General features: G+C 36.4%; 1 protein-coding gene across 2 annotated transcripts in view; it reads right to left on the minus strand.

Moving 5' to 3' along the window:
* The window catches only part of afap1l2 (actin filament associated protein 1-like 2), a 40,187-nt gene that overhangs the window by 23,955 nt on the left and 1,291 nt on the right, over positions 1 to 14,941 (minus strand). For both annotated transcript variants that reach the window (XM_058793447.1, XM_058793446.1), the window contains exon 2: positions 1,640 to 1,768. In XM_058793447.1, coding sequence (XP_058649430.1) covers positions 1,640 to 1,768 — 129 coding nt within the window. The remainder of the gene's footprint in view (positions 1 to 1,639; positions 1,769 to 14,941) is intronic.

Genomic DNA, 14,941 nt, shown 5'->3' on the forward strand with positions numbered 1-14,941 from the left:
AACTAAATTAAGCATACGGGACAAGATGTTACATGGCAGAAACAAGGAACATGGCAGTCCACAGGTAACACAGCTTTAATGCATTTTTGGGAGGAAATAAAATCCTGTGATGAAGCCAAAAAATGTTTCGATGGTACAGTGAAAACAGATTGGGATTTGGAGGATGGAAATGAAAGCTATTTATAAGCTGCTACTAAAAGGAAGTGAGTGTCCCTAGAGGATAAAAACAGCCTTGGAAAATGATACAGTTTGGAGCCAGGGGAGGAAGTGCACAAGCCCAAGACCAGAACATGAAAAACCTACAGCCATGCTTGTGTGAAGAAAGAAGCACACGCACGGACCAAAATTACGGGCTCCTTAATAAGACAGAACAGAGCAGATTCTCAAAACAACACAGAAGCTATAAACGTACACACAACTGTCGCTCTTTGTGAGGACAATTGCGCTATGCAAGTGTCATGCTCAAATACATATACTGTAAATAAAACTGTACATTTGTTGGACCTTTTGCTACTTTCTATTTGCACCAGTAGAGTGCTCCTACATGAATAGCACACAAGGAGGTCTGTCGTATACTTGTGCATTAACCATAGCTTCTTAAATTTTTCAGGTGGCAAACCTGACTTAATAAAAAAAAGTTGTGGATAACCCAAATCAGGGAGAAATCAGCTAACTAAGCTGAAATAATCTCTATGTAAAGTACCGTTAAAAAGTTTGGGGTAAAATGTTTTTAAAATAAATCAATACTTTATTTAATAAGGATGCATTAAATTAACCATAAAAGTACAGTAAAAGCATTTATAATGTTACAAAATAATTATTTTCAAATAAATGCTTCGATTAACATTCTTTCATCAAAGAATCCTGATAAAAAAAAAAGTTTCCTTCACAGTTTCTACTAAAATATTAAGCAACGCAACATTGATAATAATTAGAAATGTTTTGTGAGCACCAAATCAATATTCGAATAACTTCTAAAGGAACATGTGACTGGGGTAATGGCTGTTGAAAAATCAGCTTGGTATCACAGGAATAAATTACATTTTAAAATATATTAAAATTAGTGCTGTCAAACGATTAATCGCATACAAAATAAAAGTTTTTGTTTGCATAATATATGTGTGTGTTCTGTGTATATTTATGTATATATAAATACACACACACACACACACACACAGTATATATTTTGAAAATATTCACATGTCTATATTTATATTCATACTTTATATTATAAATGAATATATTTAATATATAAACATAACATATTTTTCTGAAATATATATGCATGTTTATGTATTTATATATACATAACAAATACACACAGCACATACATTTTATTTTAGATGCGATTAATCGCGATTAATCGTTTGACAGCACTAATTAAAATAGAAAATTGTTATTTAAAATGCAATAATATTTCACAATATTACTGTTTTTACTGTATTTTTGATCAAATTAATGCATGCAAAAGACTTCTTTCAAAAACATAAAAAAAAAAAAATGTACTGATGGACTTTTTGTCCAATCAACTCGCAGATCATTAAGAATCTTTCATGGACCACCAAAGGTTTGTAGATCACAGTTTGAGAAGCACTGGAATAGAGATGGTAGTGTAGACATTATGATGTTATTTATGTACCATTGGAAGACTTGTACGACTGCAGCAGCTCTGTCAGAAGGCCCTTCTGCACTGTGGCATTTCCACTCAGCTTCTCTCCATCCAGGATCTTCAGGAACCTCTGCAGCTGCTCCAACAGCTGCTCCAGCACTGCACAAACACACACACACACACACACACACACACACACAACATACTGTGGTTAGCTAGAGTAATAAAGAAAAGTATCATGTCAGTGCACTAGATCTCCTGCACTGCACTGAACTTTGATTTTGAGTAAATACTAGGGGTGCTCCGACTGATCGGGTACCGATCATTATCGGCCGATAATCGCTTTGGGATGTTTGATCAGCGGTCTCTAAAAAGGCCGATCTCATAAACCGATCTCAAGCTGATGACTCGCGTGCCATGAAAGGTTTGGCACGACATGCAGCAGCACCATCAATCTCTGTCCGGCGCGGGTACAATAATGATAATGCTGAAGGTGAGGTACAATTCATATTTATTCATTAAATAACATATTAAGTAATTTGAAACGTCCTGTGAGACATAATTTCATAAACAGCCTGTGTGAATCACAGTCTGCACTATAAGTGAGCTGCACGCTGCATAGTTGACACAGGAATTGTCACTTGCACAATAGAGGCAGTGTCGCATCGTTGTTAAAGTTTATAAATTGCTTTTTTTGTTAATTCTTGCCAGTGTTTAACCATTCAGCACTAGCATGCTCTCCTGGAGACTGTACGCTCGAAGCGCACACACATGACGCCAGCTTGACATTATACTCCGTTTGCAGTGCGTATGCGGTGTGTATTTTTTCTGCGCTCATGTTAACGGATCAGAGCGTTAACACTGCACGCAGTTGTGGTCCAGTAGTGGTGCGTCTGCAGCAGTGCAGCAATCGTTTCCGTACCAAGTCTATCTTTGCTGTACTGCATGCACTGAATTAAAGTGACAGCGCATTGTTTGCTGTAAATATTTACATGGATTGACACGAAAATGTAGTAATTACACTATAAATGCATATAATTAAAGTCTACTGTGTTTCACAGTCAACACATGGCTTTTTGGCTAGGTTTAAAGAAAAAGAGCACTTTTAGATAAATCAGGAAATAATAGATGGCACTCGTGGAAGTATGGAAAGCAAAGTTCTTTATGAACCGCAGGAAAAAAAAAGAATCACAATGAAAAAGCATTTTCAGTAACAATGTTTGGATTTGAATTCAAAATAATGGATAAATGTTGTGTTTGTGGTAAACAGATGGATCAGCAGTGGACTCCTGTGTGAAATCAGGCTTGTGCTGTGGGTAAGCTTTTCTGCAACAACTGCACGATTGTAAAAACAAAAATGCATGATCAAACATTTAGGTGAGATAAAAGTATATTTTTGAAAAAATGCCTCCCTCCACCCCTCATTCAAAAAATCCTCTCTCACAAGAGTCACTTAAGAGGGGAATTCCCCCCATTTTCAAAAATGAAATTCAGGCACAGAATAAATGCCTTAAATTACTGATTGGAGTATCAATACAAATAATTCTACATGATAAAAATATGGCTTTAAAAAAGATCGGTATCGGTGATCGGAATCGGCAGATACTGCTTTTTGTGGTCGCGATCGGCCTCAAAAATCCTGATCGGAGCACCCCCAGTAAATACCTCTCATGCTGATTACAAATTAGTCACAGTAAATATGTATAGCTTAATACGTTGAAATTACTAATGGTTAATAGCACAAAGATGAACCACTTGTTCCTGTAAAAGCCACAGGCTGTGCTTCTCTGATCTCAAGAGCGAGCTATCTGAATCTGAACTACTATATATAATACACACACTAAACCAAGTAGCTAACATCTGAATGTGATGGTAATTGTTGACGACATCCGTACTATTTGGTCTTTTGTGTCTGTATGAATATATTTCACAACAGGTTGAGGTCAAGAACACGTAATGGGTTGAATGGGGAGGGTTTGTCACTCTACCCACAGACCCTCCAGGTGTCAACAGCAAACGGGGCTTCCCACTGTGAAGGCCATACTTTGCTTGTGAATAACATTGTCTTATAACAGAATAGACCTTACTGGAAAAGAGCTCAAAAAAGGAAATGAAACCAAAAGTATGGATTATCATGTGTTGTTTACTTCACATCAAAACTCCACATTAGGTTATAAACTCCTCTTTGCCACATTGCATTTCATTTAGTCATATAAAAATATGCTATTTGTCTTCATTTTGTGGTATAAACTACAAATGAGTGAGTGCTGGTTGTTGGTTAACTTACTAAAAGTCACTCTCCTGTTCATTTAAATATTTGGTCATCATACTTAAAATTTCAACGGCGGGATCAAATATGACATTTATGTAATGCTACAATGTGTTGAGGATGAGAGATGAGACTTGTAGTGACCCATTTTTGAGCATGCACATGGATTATACAATGTTTTATAAATAGTAATCAGCATCTTCTAAAAGGGAAAGTTCTGGCCCCGGATGCTAACTGGGCAACAGCAAAATACAGGAAGTACAAACAGCTATGATGTGAAACATCTCACTGCCATCTCACTATATATAAAATATTATATTTCACTCAATGCTATACTGTACTGGTAGTATAGTCGGAAATAAAGGGGTGCCAGGGACTTTGCTGTCAAAACCCTTCAGTTGTGACTATGTTTATGATGCACCCTCTCTTTCCTTACTGGTTACATATAAACTTCTCTAGTTTGTAATCTAGTGCAATGACCTATAAAACTACTCAACCAATGTTGATGTTTTTCTCGTAGCCTGTATGTTTACGTTCCTCTACTGTGGAACCGTAGTGCTTTTGCCCTGGTTTTAAAAAAGGACAGGCCCAATTCAGTAAAGTGATGCAACACTAGGTAACATCTGTCTTTCTCCAGAAGCAGCGTCTCTACTCAGATGATCTGCTATTTGGACGATAGAAAGAGAAGAATGAATGTCATCAAATAATTAAAGTAACACTGCATTACTCACTGTGATGACTAATGCAGACAATCAATTATCTATAGCATGCACAATGAGCTGAATGACATTCATTTAAGGATAGCTGACTTGAAATTTCAAGCAGCGACACTGGTTTCATTGCAGAGTAGGTTTCCTACTTTGCATTCATAGTGTAAAACCAACACCACCTATCAAGATAAGTGTTATACACGCTGATGAAAGTGTCAATTATTAATTATATTTTAAGAACTGACTATTATTACTAAGTCAATGGGAATAGTAACATCACTGCAATTATTGTGAGAGTAAGGCGTGCTTCAAGACATGTTAAGCGTTTAACACAATAGGAAGTCATAGCTTAGAAAGGCATGATTTAATCAAACATTCCTAGCCACCTCCTCAGAGGCAGATAACATCTCTGCATGCATAAATAACTCCTGAGAAGAACTCCTTCTGTATGAAAGATAAAATCACTTACAAACAAACAAGCTCACTGGACATAACATATTAGTGTGTTCAGTGCTCAATATGCACTTAATATATTCCATATATGCTGATATTTATAGTTAATCTTTGTGATTATAATGACATATCAAATTTGATGCAAAGTTGATGGCATTACTATTTGTAGGAATTTGTGCATAAAATGTGGTTATAACACATACAGTCAAATATTTCCAAAACAGCTTGTGGCTTTACTTAGCACCAACACTGTGTTCACAAGAATTCACGTTTCTTTGGTTTCTCACCCACAAAGAATGGCCTACAACATGCTTTTTTAAATTCAAATATCACATCTGTAGATCTGTAGATTAAAAAAAAAAAGAAAAAAGAATTAAGTAACTTCAAAAAAAAAAAAAAAATTGGTGAGAATGTTCCAACTGTTTTTGTCCATACAATGAAAGACAATGGGGTTTTAACACAACACTGGACACCACTGACATTCATTGTATTGAAAAAACAAAAACACTGACACCTTTTTATAAACATCTTTCTGCTCCACAGAAGAAACAATGTCGTACATGTTTGGAGTTTGGAACGACAAGAGGATGTGTAAATGATGACAGAATTTACATTTTCAGCTGAACTATCCCTTTAAAACTATCATGTATTCTCTTCCCATGATGCTCAGCTGAGCTTCTGTCCAAACATTTTCTCTGCCGTGTGTTTTCAGAGATTGACTTCGATGCCCTTCTCTGGAGGGACCATGGGAATGTGGAGTCAGCTGACTCTAGTCCAACGAGGGCTGAGTTTCCGTGGGTTACATTTTGGCCCCGAGCCCATTAAACACTGCAAACGGTGAGAATGAGCATGTCACATCCCTAAGCAATGGAACCACTCACACTTCCTCAGAGTAATGAAACCTGGATTTGACAGTGAAGCATTAGATTGTCTACCACACGACAGTCACTGACTAAAAGAGCAGAGCTTCACAAAATATAAAAATGATCAACAATTTCTCTATGACTGAAGGAAGTATAAGCACAAAGAAAGATCTCAGTGCTGACGGTACCTGTCTAGCAGAGAGGGGATTTCTTTTGATGTAAAAATAAAAACACTTCCTTCTTCCAGGACAAACAATGATTGCAAATAAAGGTGTCTTGTAAACCCTACACTATTTCTGGACTTTTTCAGATTGCAGCTAGACAAAGAAATTATTTTTTTGCAGCTGATACGGAGAGCAAGTGTTTGGTGGAACGAGGAAGACCTCAATAAAACCAGCTGATATTGCGCACATTGACGCTGTGCTTGTTTGTCTTCCTCTTTCTGAATGCCTTTCGAACTGATTTTAGACACATGCTTATGGTAAATTGTAAGGTTAAGCACCGCTCTTCCCAGAATCAAAGCCACAGAGCGTTTGCTGTATCAGAGCTGGGATAATAAACACAAGTTTAAATCGAGTGGACGAGGAGCATTTTGATGCTGCTCTGGCTTGCGTTAGTGTCCTAAGTGGTTTGATTTTTAAAGACAATTCCTGTCTGACACTTAAAATACAGCCCGGCTCCAGCTGTGGCTCATATACTTAGCTCAGCTCAAGGCGACGTGTCATAGCACATCATTTATTTGATTCCAGAGTCAAACCCTCAATCTCTAAAATGACGGGCTGTCAGCCATGTGGGAGGGCGATCACCACAGTGGTGGCATGTTTTTTAGTGTTTGCTGTTGCATAGCATTCTCTATTCTTGTTTAAAGGGAACAGATGACACTAACCATCTTGAGACCACAGAAAAGCAGTACAGAACCGCCAATATGTTGTATACCTCTTGAAAGAACAAGCTAAATGTCACATTGGTCAATATGCGTGCTGCATAAACAATACACAAGCCAAAGATGGATCTGTGCTATACAGTGGCCTGAGATTTTAAGTAAATGCATTTTAATAATTACTACTAGCTCTTGTTAAGGAAAAAATCACTCTCTCAAAAATGAAAATAAAACGTTTAAAAAATATTTTTAAAGTATATGTACATTTATGACAACGTTTGCTATTCTAAAGGGATCATATAATTCATTTTTATGATTTATTTTTCCCCTGAGGTCTATTTATTAAAGTTAAGTCATAATTTATTTTTTCATGACCATTTTCCATCCACCCTGACCCTTCGAGTTAAAAATGCTGTTTTTCTGCTACTATAACCATAACACTCTGTAAACACTCCTTTTTGCATGTGAAACGAGAAACTACACTGTTCTCTGCTCACAAAACTCACTGTACTTCGGTTTTGCTGTGGTGACTGATATACCTGCTTCATAGTTCAAACACAGCCTCTTTGCAAAGTCTGAATTACATTATGACAATCCACTCTGCCAAAATCTTCACTTACCAGTTATATCTAACATTTCTAGCTCTCCTAACTGGGCTGCCAGTTTCTGATCACCCAAATGTTATTTGATTACTCCAACCCGACCTAAAGTAATAACCAAAATCTATTTTAAATCTATTACATCTGTTTCCTAGATGCTACAAAAATTGTAAACTCAGCATTAACAGCAAAGACAACACAGTGAACTCTGTTAATTGATGATTTTTTTGCCAGTAAACATAAAATCGCTACATAATCAGAACAGCCTTCACACAAAAACATACATGCTCCTTTAAATGCCACTAGAAATAAAGAGGTAATTATTCACTGGTTTCATCATGTCCAATGAGACAGCGCAATAGTCTGGCTTCTTTTCCTCTCAATCCCAACACAACCACAAAGAATCTCTACTTAAACAAATATATACGGTATATGTGCACACCCAAATGCACAGTAAACTCAGTAAAATTGCATCAATTACATGGAATTCTGTACTACATAAATTAAAACATAATCTGTCACGTTCCAGCCTAATCCTGATCACACCCATGCACTTTAACATTCATCTATTAGCCAACAACAAGTTAAAATGTTACTACATATGGCCTAATACTGTATATGTCTCAGCCAAGGATTGCTGCATTATGGTCTGGCCCACTGGCTCCACTTTATGCCTTTCAGTTTATTTAGATTGAGCAATCAGCAGCACTGGCAACAGAAAATCAGATTGCTCAGAAAAAACTGGAATACAAATTCCATTTCCTACAATTACTCCTTATCAAACGGAGCCAAAATGTTTTCTTTTGTCTGGACCATTTATAATCACAAGTTCAGAGCGAGAACGAGTTATGGATGAGGTCTGCAGGGCCCCACGGCCATATACATCCCTATTGTACAATAATGCACAAAGAAGAGCAGCGTCTTTAAACCATCTGCCAAAATTCACAAGAGAACAACACAACCTCCTGGATGGAAAAACTGCTAACATGGATAATCATGTTTCAAAGTTTCTGAGATTGTATTAAATATACTAAAGCATAGTTTAGCCACATTAAATTGACTCAGGCTACTAGTCTTTTTGATGAGGACATGGATGAGAACATATGATAAGGTGAACCAGATGATTTAAATCTGTCTGGTCTCTGATCGAATGCTTCTGATGCACACTGAACATGAGCCACAGAATCTTTACAGTAATAACAGCAGTGAAAGCTATAAAAACATGTGTGGGTGCAGCTATGCACCACATCATCATTTTTTCTGAAAAACACTGCAACACCTTTAAACATGACTAAACTGCCCTGGGCATTGAATCTTATCTCATAGAGTCAACACTATAGAGACATTTGCTGTGTCATCTAATGCCTACACCCTGAGTACACCACATAAAAAAAAAACTAAAACTATTAAAATTCACTTTCTTTATTGAAATAAATCTGAAATAAGGTCAAATTAAATTAAATTAAAAGCTAAATTATTATTATTTTTTAAATCACTTTGCTGAATTAAATGAAATGAAATAAAATGAAATTGCAAAAACGTCTAAAACTGAAACAAAAAAACTAATTCAGTAGCAGTGTAGCCAAATTATGTCTTGTCAATGTGCCAAAATGGGAAGTTGTTTCAGAGGTGGAGAAAGCTAGTACACTCTGATAAAAGATCAAAAAGACAAAGGTCTTGGTAAAAATGTGCATGAATAAAACATGCACGATAAGAGCAAAAACGTGCATTAGGTAAGAAGTAAGAAAAAAAAAATTGTATTTCATGTTGACTTTAATAATCTGTTGTTGCATTTTAATTAAAAAGAAAAAAGAAACTACACCAAGTCGCTCCCATTTCTCTTTTCTAACTGTCTACAGACACAAAAGACACTGATTTAAACTCACAAAAACTCCCCTAGTCTGCTGCTTTCTCACACATATTTCTGCTGTGCTGCTTATGGGTTTTGGCTGTGATCGTAGTTGAACTTAGAAATATATCCCTTGACTATGGTTTATTTGTTTACGTTGTTCCTCTTCAACACAGGCATGCATTCATTAGCGGCGTCCCTTCAGACTTAAAGAGATATAGTATCTTCTCTTTGATTGACATTTGCTGCACAGATGATAATAATTAATAACTGTGTTAGAGCGCCAGTGACAGTTTCGCATGCAGCATTATTTAATTTGAATTGGGACTGAGTTCATCCGTGTGAACGAGTCCCTCTCTACAACGAGCCACAGGAACACTATTATTCACACACCACCCTCTTACAAAAATAAGTGAAATATAAATATATATATATTGCGAATTTGTTATTCTATGGAGTGCTTCTTACGCAACTTTTTTATCTAAGTTTGCGTGCTTACATTTCTTTAATATTTACACTGGAACACTGATATTGTGAAAAAGCCTGTATGCCAAATGTTTTGTAAAATGTCAAAGATTAACTTCATTTACATGCATGAATGTTGACCGAGTTTTAAAGTTGTCAGGAAAATGGTTTAGTAACAAATCCAGTGATAACCTATCGTATTTAGTGCAATTTCATATGGAATGAGTCACTTTAAAGATCCCCTGAAATGATTCAACTGTTTTCCTTTCAGTGTTGAAATGTTTCCAATTAAAACAAGACATTATGGTGCTATTTTTTTTTTTAGAGCCAAAAGTCTTTAGCTAAGATCATAGCCCAGCAAAAGCATGATTTGCTACTTGCTATTGGCAAAAATTTTGTATACACCCCTGTGTACAAAATGAGTCATTAATATTTTTGGTCCATTTTCCTGGAAGAGAATATTTAGGCTTTAATTGCTAATAGTTTATTATGTCAACTTTCAGAAGTACACTCACATATATAGTTTGAGGTCTATAAGATTTTTATTTTATTTTATTTTTTTAAGAAAATAATACTTTTATTTAGCAAGAATGCATTGAATTATTCAAAAAGTGACAGTAATTATGTTACAAAAGAAATGTACTTTTTTGCTGTTCTTTCTTTCTGTTCATCAAAAGAATCCTGAAAAAATGTTCTGCAAAAATACTAAGCAGCACAACTGTTTTCAACATTGATAATAAACATTGATAATAATAAGAAATTTATCACCAAATCAGAATTTCAGTTGTATCACGTGACAATGAAATCTGGAGTAATTGCTGCTAAAATTCAGCTTTGCCATCACATGAATAAATTACATTTCAATATATATTGAAATAAAAAACATTAATTTTAAATTGTAATGATATTTCACAATATTACTGTTTTTACAGTATTCTTAATTAAATAGAGGCAGTTTTAGTGACCATAAGAGTCTAATTGCTTATTGCTTTTAAATGTTAGTGAAGATGACCTCAGAAACACAGACTAGAAGCTGCAAAACTCATTTTTAATGAGCACGTTCCCAAACTCATTTCATTATGTAAGTATGTTTATCATCCTGTCGAGGGCAAAGGAACAATGTGGCCAACAATGCTAATGGATGCCGGACAAAAAAACGAACGTTAACCCTAATCAAGCATAGGTTACATAAAAATTGCATTAATGTTATAATTTCATTTTTATAAGCAGGTATAGATGATGGCCTTGTAAAATATTCCAAAACAGGTGACACGTCAATTTTCCACTGGCTACACACGTTAGCGTAACTCTCCCAGCCCAGCCACTGATTGGCTCACCTCTGTTTCACTCGGCAACACAGCCTCTGACCTCATCGTTTCAGTGGAGGATAAATGAGTGATGACAAGCCTGATTGAAGGGGCTCAGTCCACACTGTTTAATCTTTCTCTTCTGCTGGCCACTGAAAGGACATTAACATGGGTCAAATCTAGGGGACCAAATTCAAACCATTTTCTTGCCATTACACTGTCACGAGAGAGGAATATTTGAATGGCGATACAGAAACAAAGTGACACTAACTTGGAAAATGGACATACCGTTGAAATCATACACAGATAAGACTTCAAACACACAGCTCAGCCAGCAGCAGTTGGCGTCTACTCTGTCTCGCTATGATTGACTTCTAACGAATGATGATGCAAGTTATACCGTTATATATTTTGTTGGCAGAACGTACATTCGCTCAATTTCGAAATTTTGTACCGCAATAGTCATAACAAGATGTCAGGGCCTAACCAAAACAATAACAACAACAAAATGTGTCTTTGTTTTGACTTCATCATAAGTCTCAAACTTTGAGTAAGAGAGGATCTGAAACAGCACTGTCTCACAATTGCAACCAGATCAACTGCATTATTTAGCCGGCTCAGACTTGACAACAGCATGCTGGGCTGTAATCTTAACCGTGGACAAATCACATCTGACACTCCTGCGAAGAGATAAGCATGGAATTATCAAGCCATCTCAAAATCACAACCTCCACGCCTGAATTAACCACCCTTAAACACAGATATTGTGATAGCATTGTTGCACAGATTACACTCTAAACACGACCAATTTGAGAGCCCAGTTTAGTCAGAGCAGTAACCATTCAGGGGAAACTTGGAGTTCTCTGCAAGTCTGTTTAAAAAAGTGCAACAGTGACCACCCACTTTTCAGCAGTCTTGGTTTCCGGAAGTATTTTTCCCATTCATTTCTCCATTGGGATTTCAACAAATTCCTCAATAAAGACTTCTCAGCTTTGAACCAAACCAACCAGCTCCAAGACAAATCACAACATCAGTTTTGATTCAATGCAAAAAAATAAATAAAAAATGCAACACACAAAAGTTCAAAGATTTTTTCATGTTTTTGAAATAAGGCTCTTGTGCAAATTATTCCTGTCACGGCAAAGATGAATTTTCAGCAGCCATTACTCCAGTCTCATGATTGTTTAGAAATCATTCTTATATTCTGATTTGGTGCTGAAATAACATTTATTATTATTAACAATGTTGAAAACTGTTGTTTTTCAGGATTCTTTGATGAATAGAAAGTTGTAACATTAAACACTACCGTAAAAAAAAAAAGGTTCAAAAGTTACTTTTATTCAGCAAGAATGTATTAAATTGATCAAAAGTGACAGTACAGTAAAGACATTTATAATGTTACAAAAGCTTTGTGTGTATATACAGTATATATATATATATATATATATATATATGAAGAGTTCATTTGCAAAAACCGATAAGTTTTTTCAAAAATCATGTTTTTTCATTGTGCATTCCAATTAATCTCAATCAAACTGCAGTTGCATTATTTTGATTTTGGTTAAAAAATAACAAAAAAATACATCTAACTAACACAATAAAACACAACAAAAACATAATAAAGAACATGATTGTTGAAAATTATCTGTTTTTGCAAATAAACTCTCTCTCTCTATATATATATATATATTATATACGATTGGCTGACTCAATTACATCATTTCCAACACTTCATGGGAGTGGACAGTCTTTTGGCATGTTGCCTGTACATTTCCCTGGTAACAGCAACTACCCTAAAGGAGAGAATTCTAAGAACTGGCTGATTCAGAACATACAGAAGCATATATCATTGCTTAAAAACCTCAGAACTCACTGTAGGTCTGTCCTGACGGGTTTACTTTTGTTCAAATAAATTTCTTTATGGAGAAAATGAATCAGATTTATCCTTCCGGAACCCGACTCTTTTCCAGGCCGATCCCGGGAAAAGTGCTGAGTCCTGGCTCTTTTTCTCAGTATTTCAGCTCCACTGTGCTCTCTCCGTTTACTAATAAGCGTGCTGCTTCCCTGTTGACTCTCTTCAGAAGTGAGCGTAATGAGGGCATGAACTCAAAGACCTGTTTTGAAAAAGTGCTGATCTCTCATTCTGGGACGCCTTTGGAGCTGCTTCCAGCACGCAGGCTGTCTTTATTAAGATGCACGAGACGTCCCTGTGTCTCCGGCAACATTCTGGAACGCTGACACGTTCTGAGCGCAGGCCCAGGCGGCGGAGCCCGTGGGTGGGTCCGGAAACATGCTGGTATCATGCCGGACCTCAAGGGTGAGATCTGGTTCCACGGGCTCCCTTTGAAGAGAGAACTCAAGGCGGGAAAGGAGGAAACCGGAGGGATAAGAAAAGAGCACGGGTTTAAATACTCTATTCGGGTACATTTGGGTACCTATCGGATTTAGATTACTTTTTCATCTCATTATTGAAATTCTACACGCTCTCACCTGTTTATCTTTTATCTTTAACACACCCTGCTATTGCATCACAGCAATAAACAGGGAACAAGAGTTTGAACTAAGCCTCTTAGTTCAGGTTCACAGGCTCAAATATCCACACAAAAGCATTTTCATGTAAAAGGGACACCAAATATGCCAGAATCAACAGTTTTGCGATACTAACTGTGAATTCTGAGGCTCAAAGCACTGCATTATCCAAAACCACAAGCCAAAGCTATATCCTGAACTCAAAACATGCATGTTCATGTCATCTACACAGTTCTGTGAGTCAATCCCATGAATTCTCATTATGTAAATAATAGCATTACAGATCTTGTCTCTACTCTATTATGCTACGCACAAACAAAGCATCATATGACTTAGGAAAATATGTCACCCACTCAGTGTTTTATCATGGGAGAAATGATGCAATACTCCTCAAAATGCCATCTCCCTCCTCCCCCTATCCTATTTTCCTCCCTCTATCTTCCTTCCCTCCCTATATGTCTTATCTCACAAAAACAAAATTCACAAAGAGGCATGGCCTCATAGATGTCTAACCACAACAACTGCAGCATTTACCAACACAATGCTGCCATTAAACCACAGTGTGCAAAAGAGTCTCACCACATTTAATCAAGTCACACGTGCCTGGTAATTAAAGGAGTAGTTCATTCTGTCATCATTTACTTGTTATGGTATTGTTTACCAGAATGTGGATGCTGTTTTTAGCATACAATGCAAATGAATCTGGGGCTGTCAAAAATTGCCAAACTTGAATATGCACGTGCTTGAGATTGAAGGGGAAATTTTCTGTAAATAAAAATATAAATTTCAGCACTGTTCCTCTCTATTTTACAAAGAAGAATATAGAGTTAAGGCCCATTCACGCCATTCACGATAACTATAATTATGACGTATTAATAATAGTTCACAACACAACTATAACAATAACAACTCAGAGGAACAATATCATTGGAATCATTCTCCAGCTGATTTCCAGCTAATGAACAATAAAACCAAAGACAGCCAATCAGAGTCCACTTGACTTTAAAGAGTGTGAGGATTTAAAGAGGCAGGCAACAAATAATAAATACAATGTTATAGTCTGCTGATGTGGATAGTTGTCCTTATAATGATCATTTTTGGTGTAAACGGGCCTAAATTCTACGAGAATACGGACGTTCACACCACAGCTACTGTATGAAGACAACAACACAGAGGAACAATATTGCTGAAATCACTTTCAGAACATTTTTTTTTTTTTTCCAGCTGATGAACAATATAAACAGACAGCCAATCAGAATCCACCTAACATGAAAGAGCTTGACTGTTTCATTTTTTTGGAACTTGACAGTCCCTGATCGCCATTCACTTTCATTATTTGGAAAAACATAGTAAGAACATCCTGTCAATATCCTCCTTTTGTGTTCCACAGAAAAATTGAAATCCTACT

This window comes from Onychostoma macrolepis, chromosome 12, assembly GCF_012432095.1.
Source record: "Onychostoma macrolepis isolate SWU-2019 chromosome 12, ASM1243209v1, whole genome shotgun sequence".
NCBI lineage: Eukaryota > Metazoa > Chordata > Actinopteri > Cypriniformes > Cyprinidae > Onychostoma > Onychostoma macrolepis.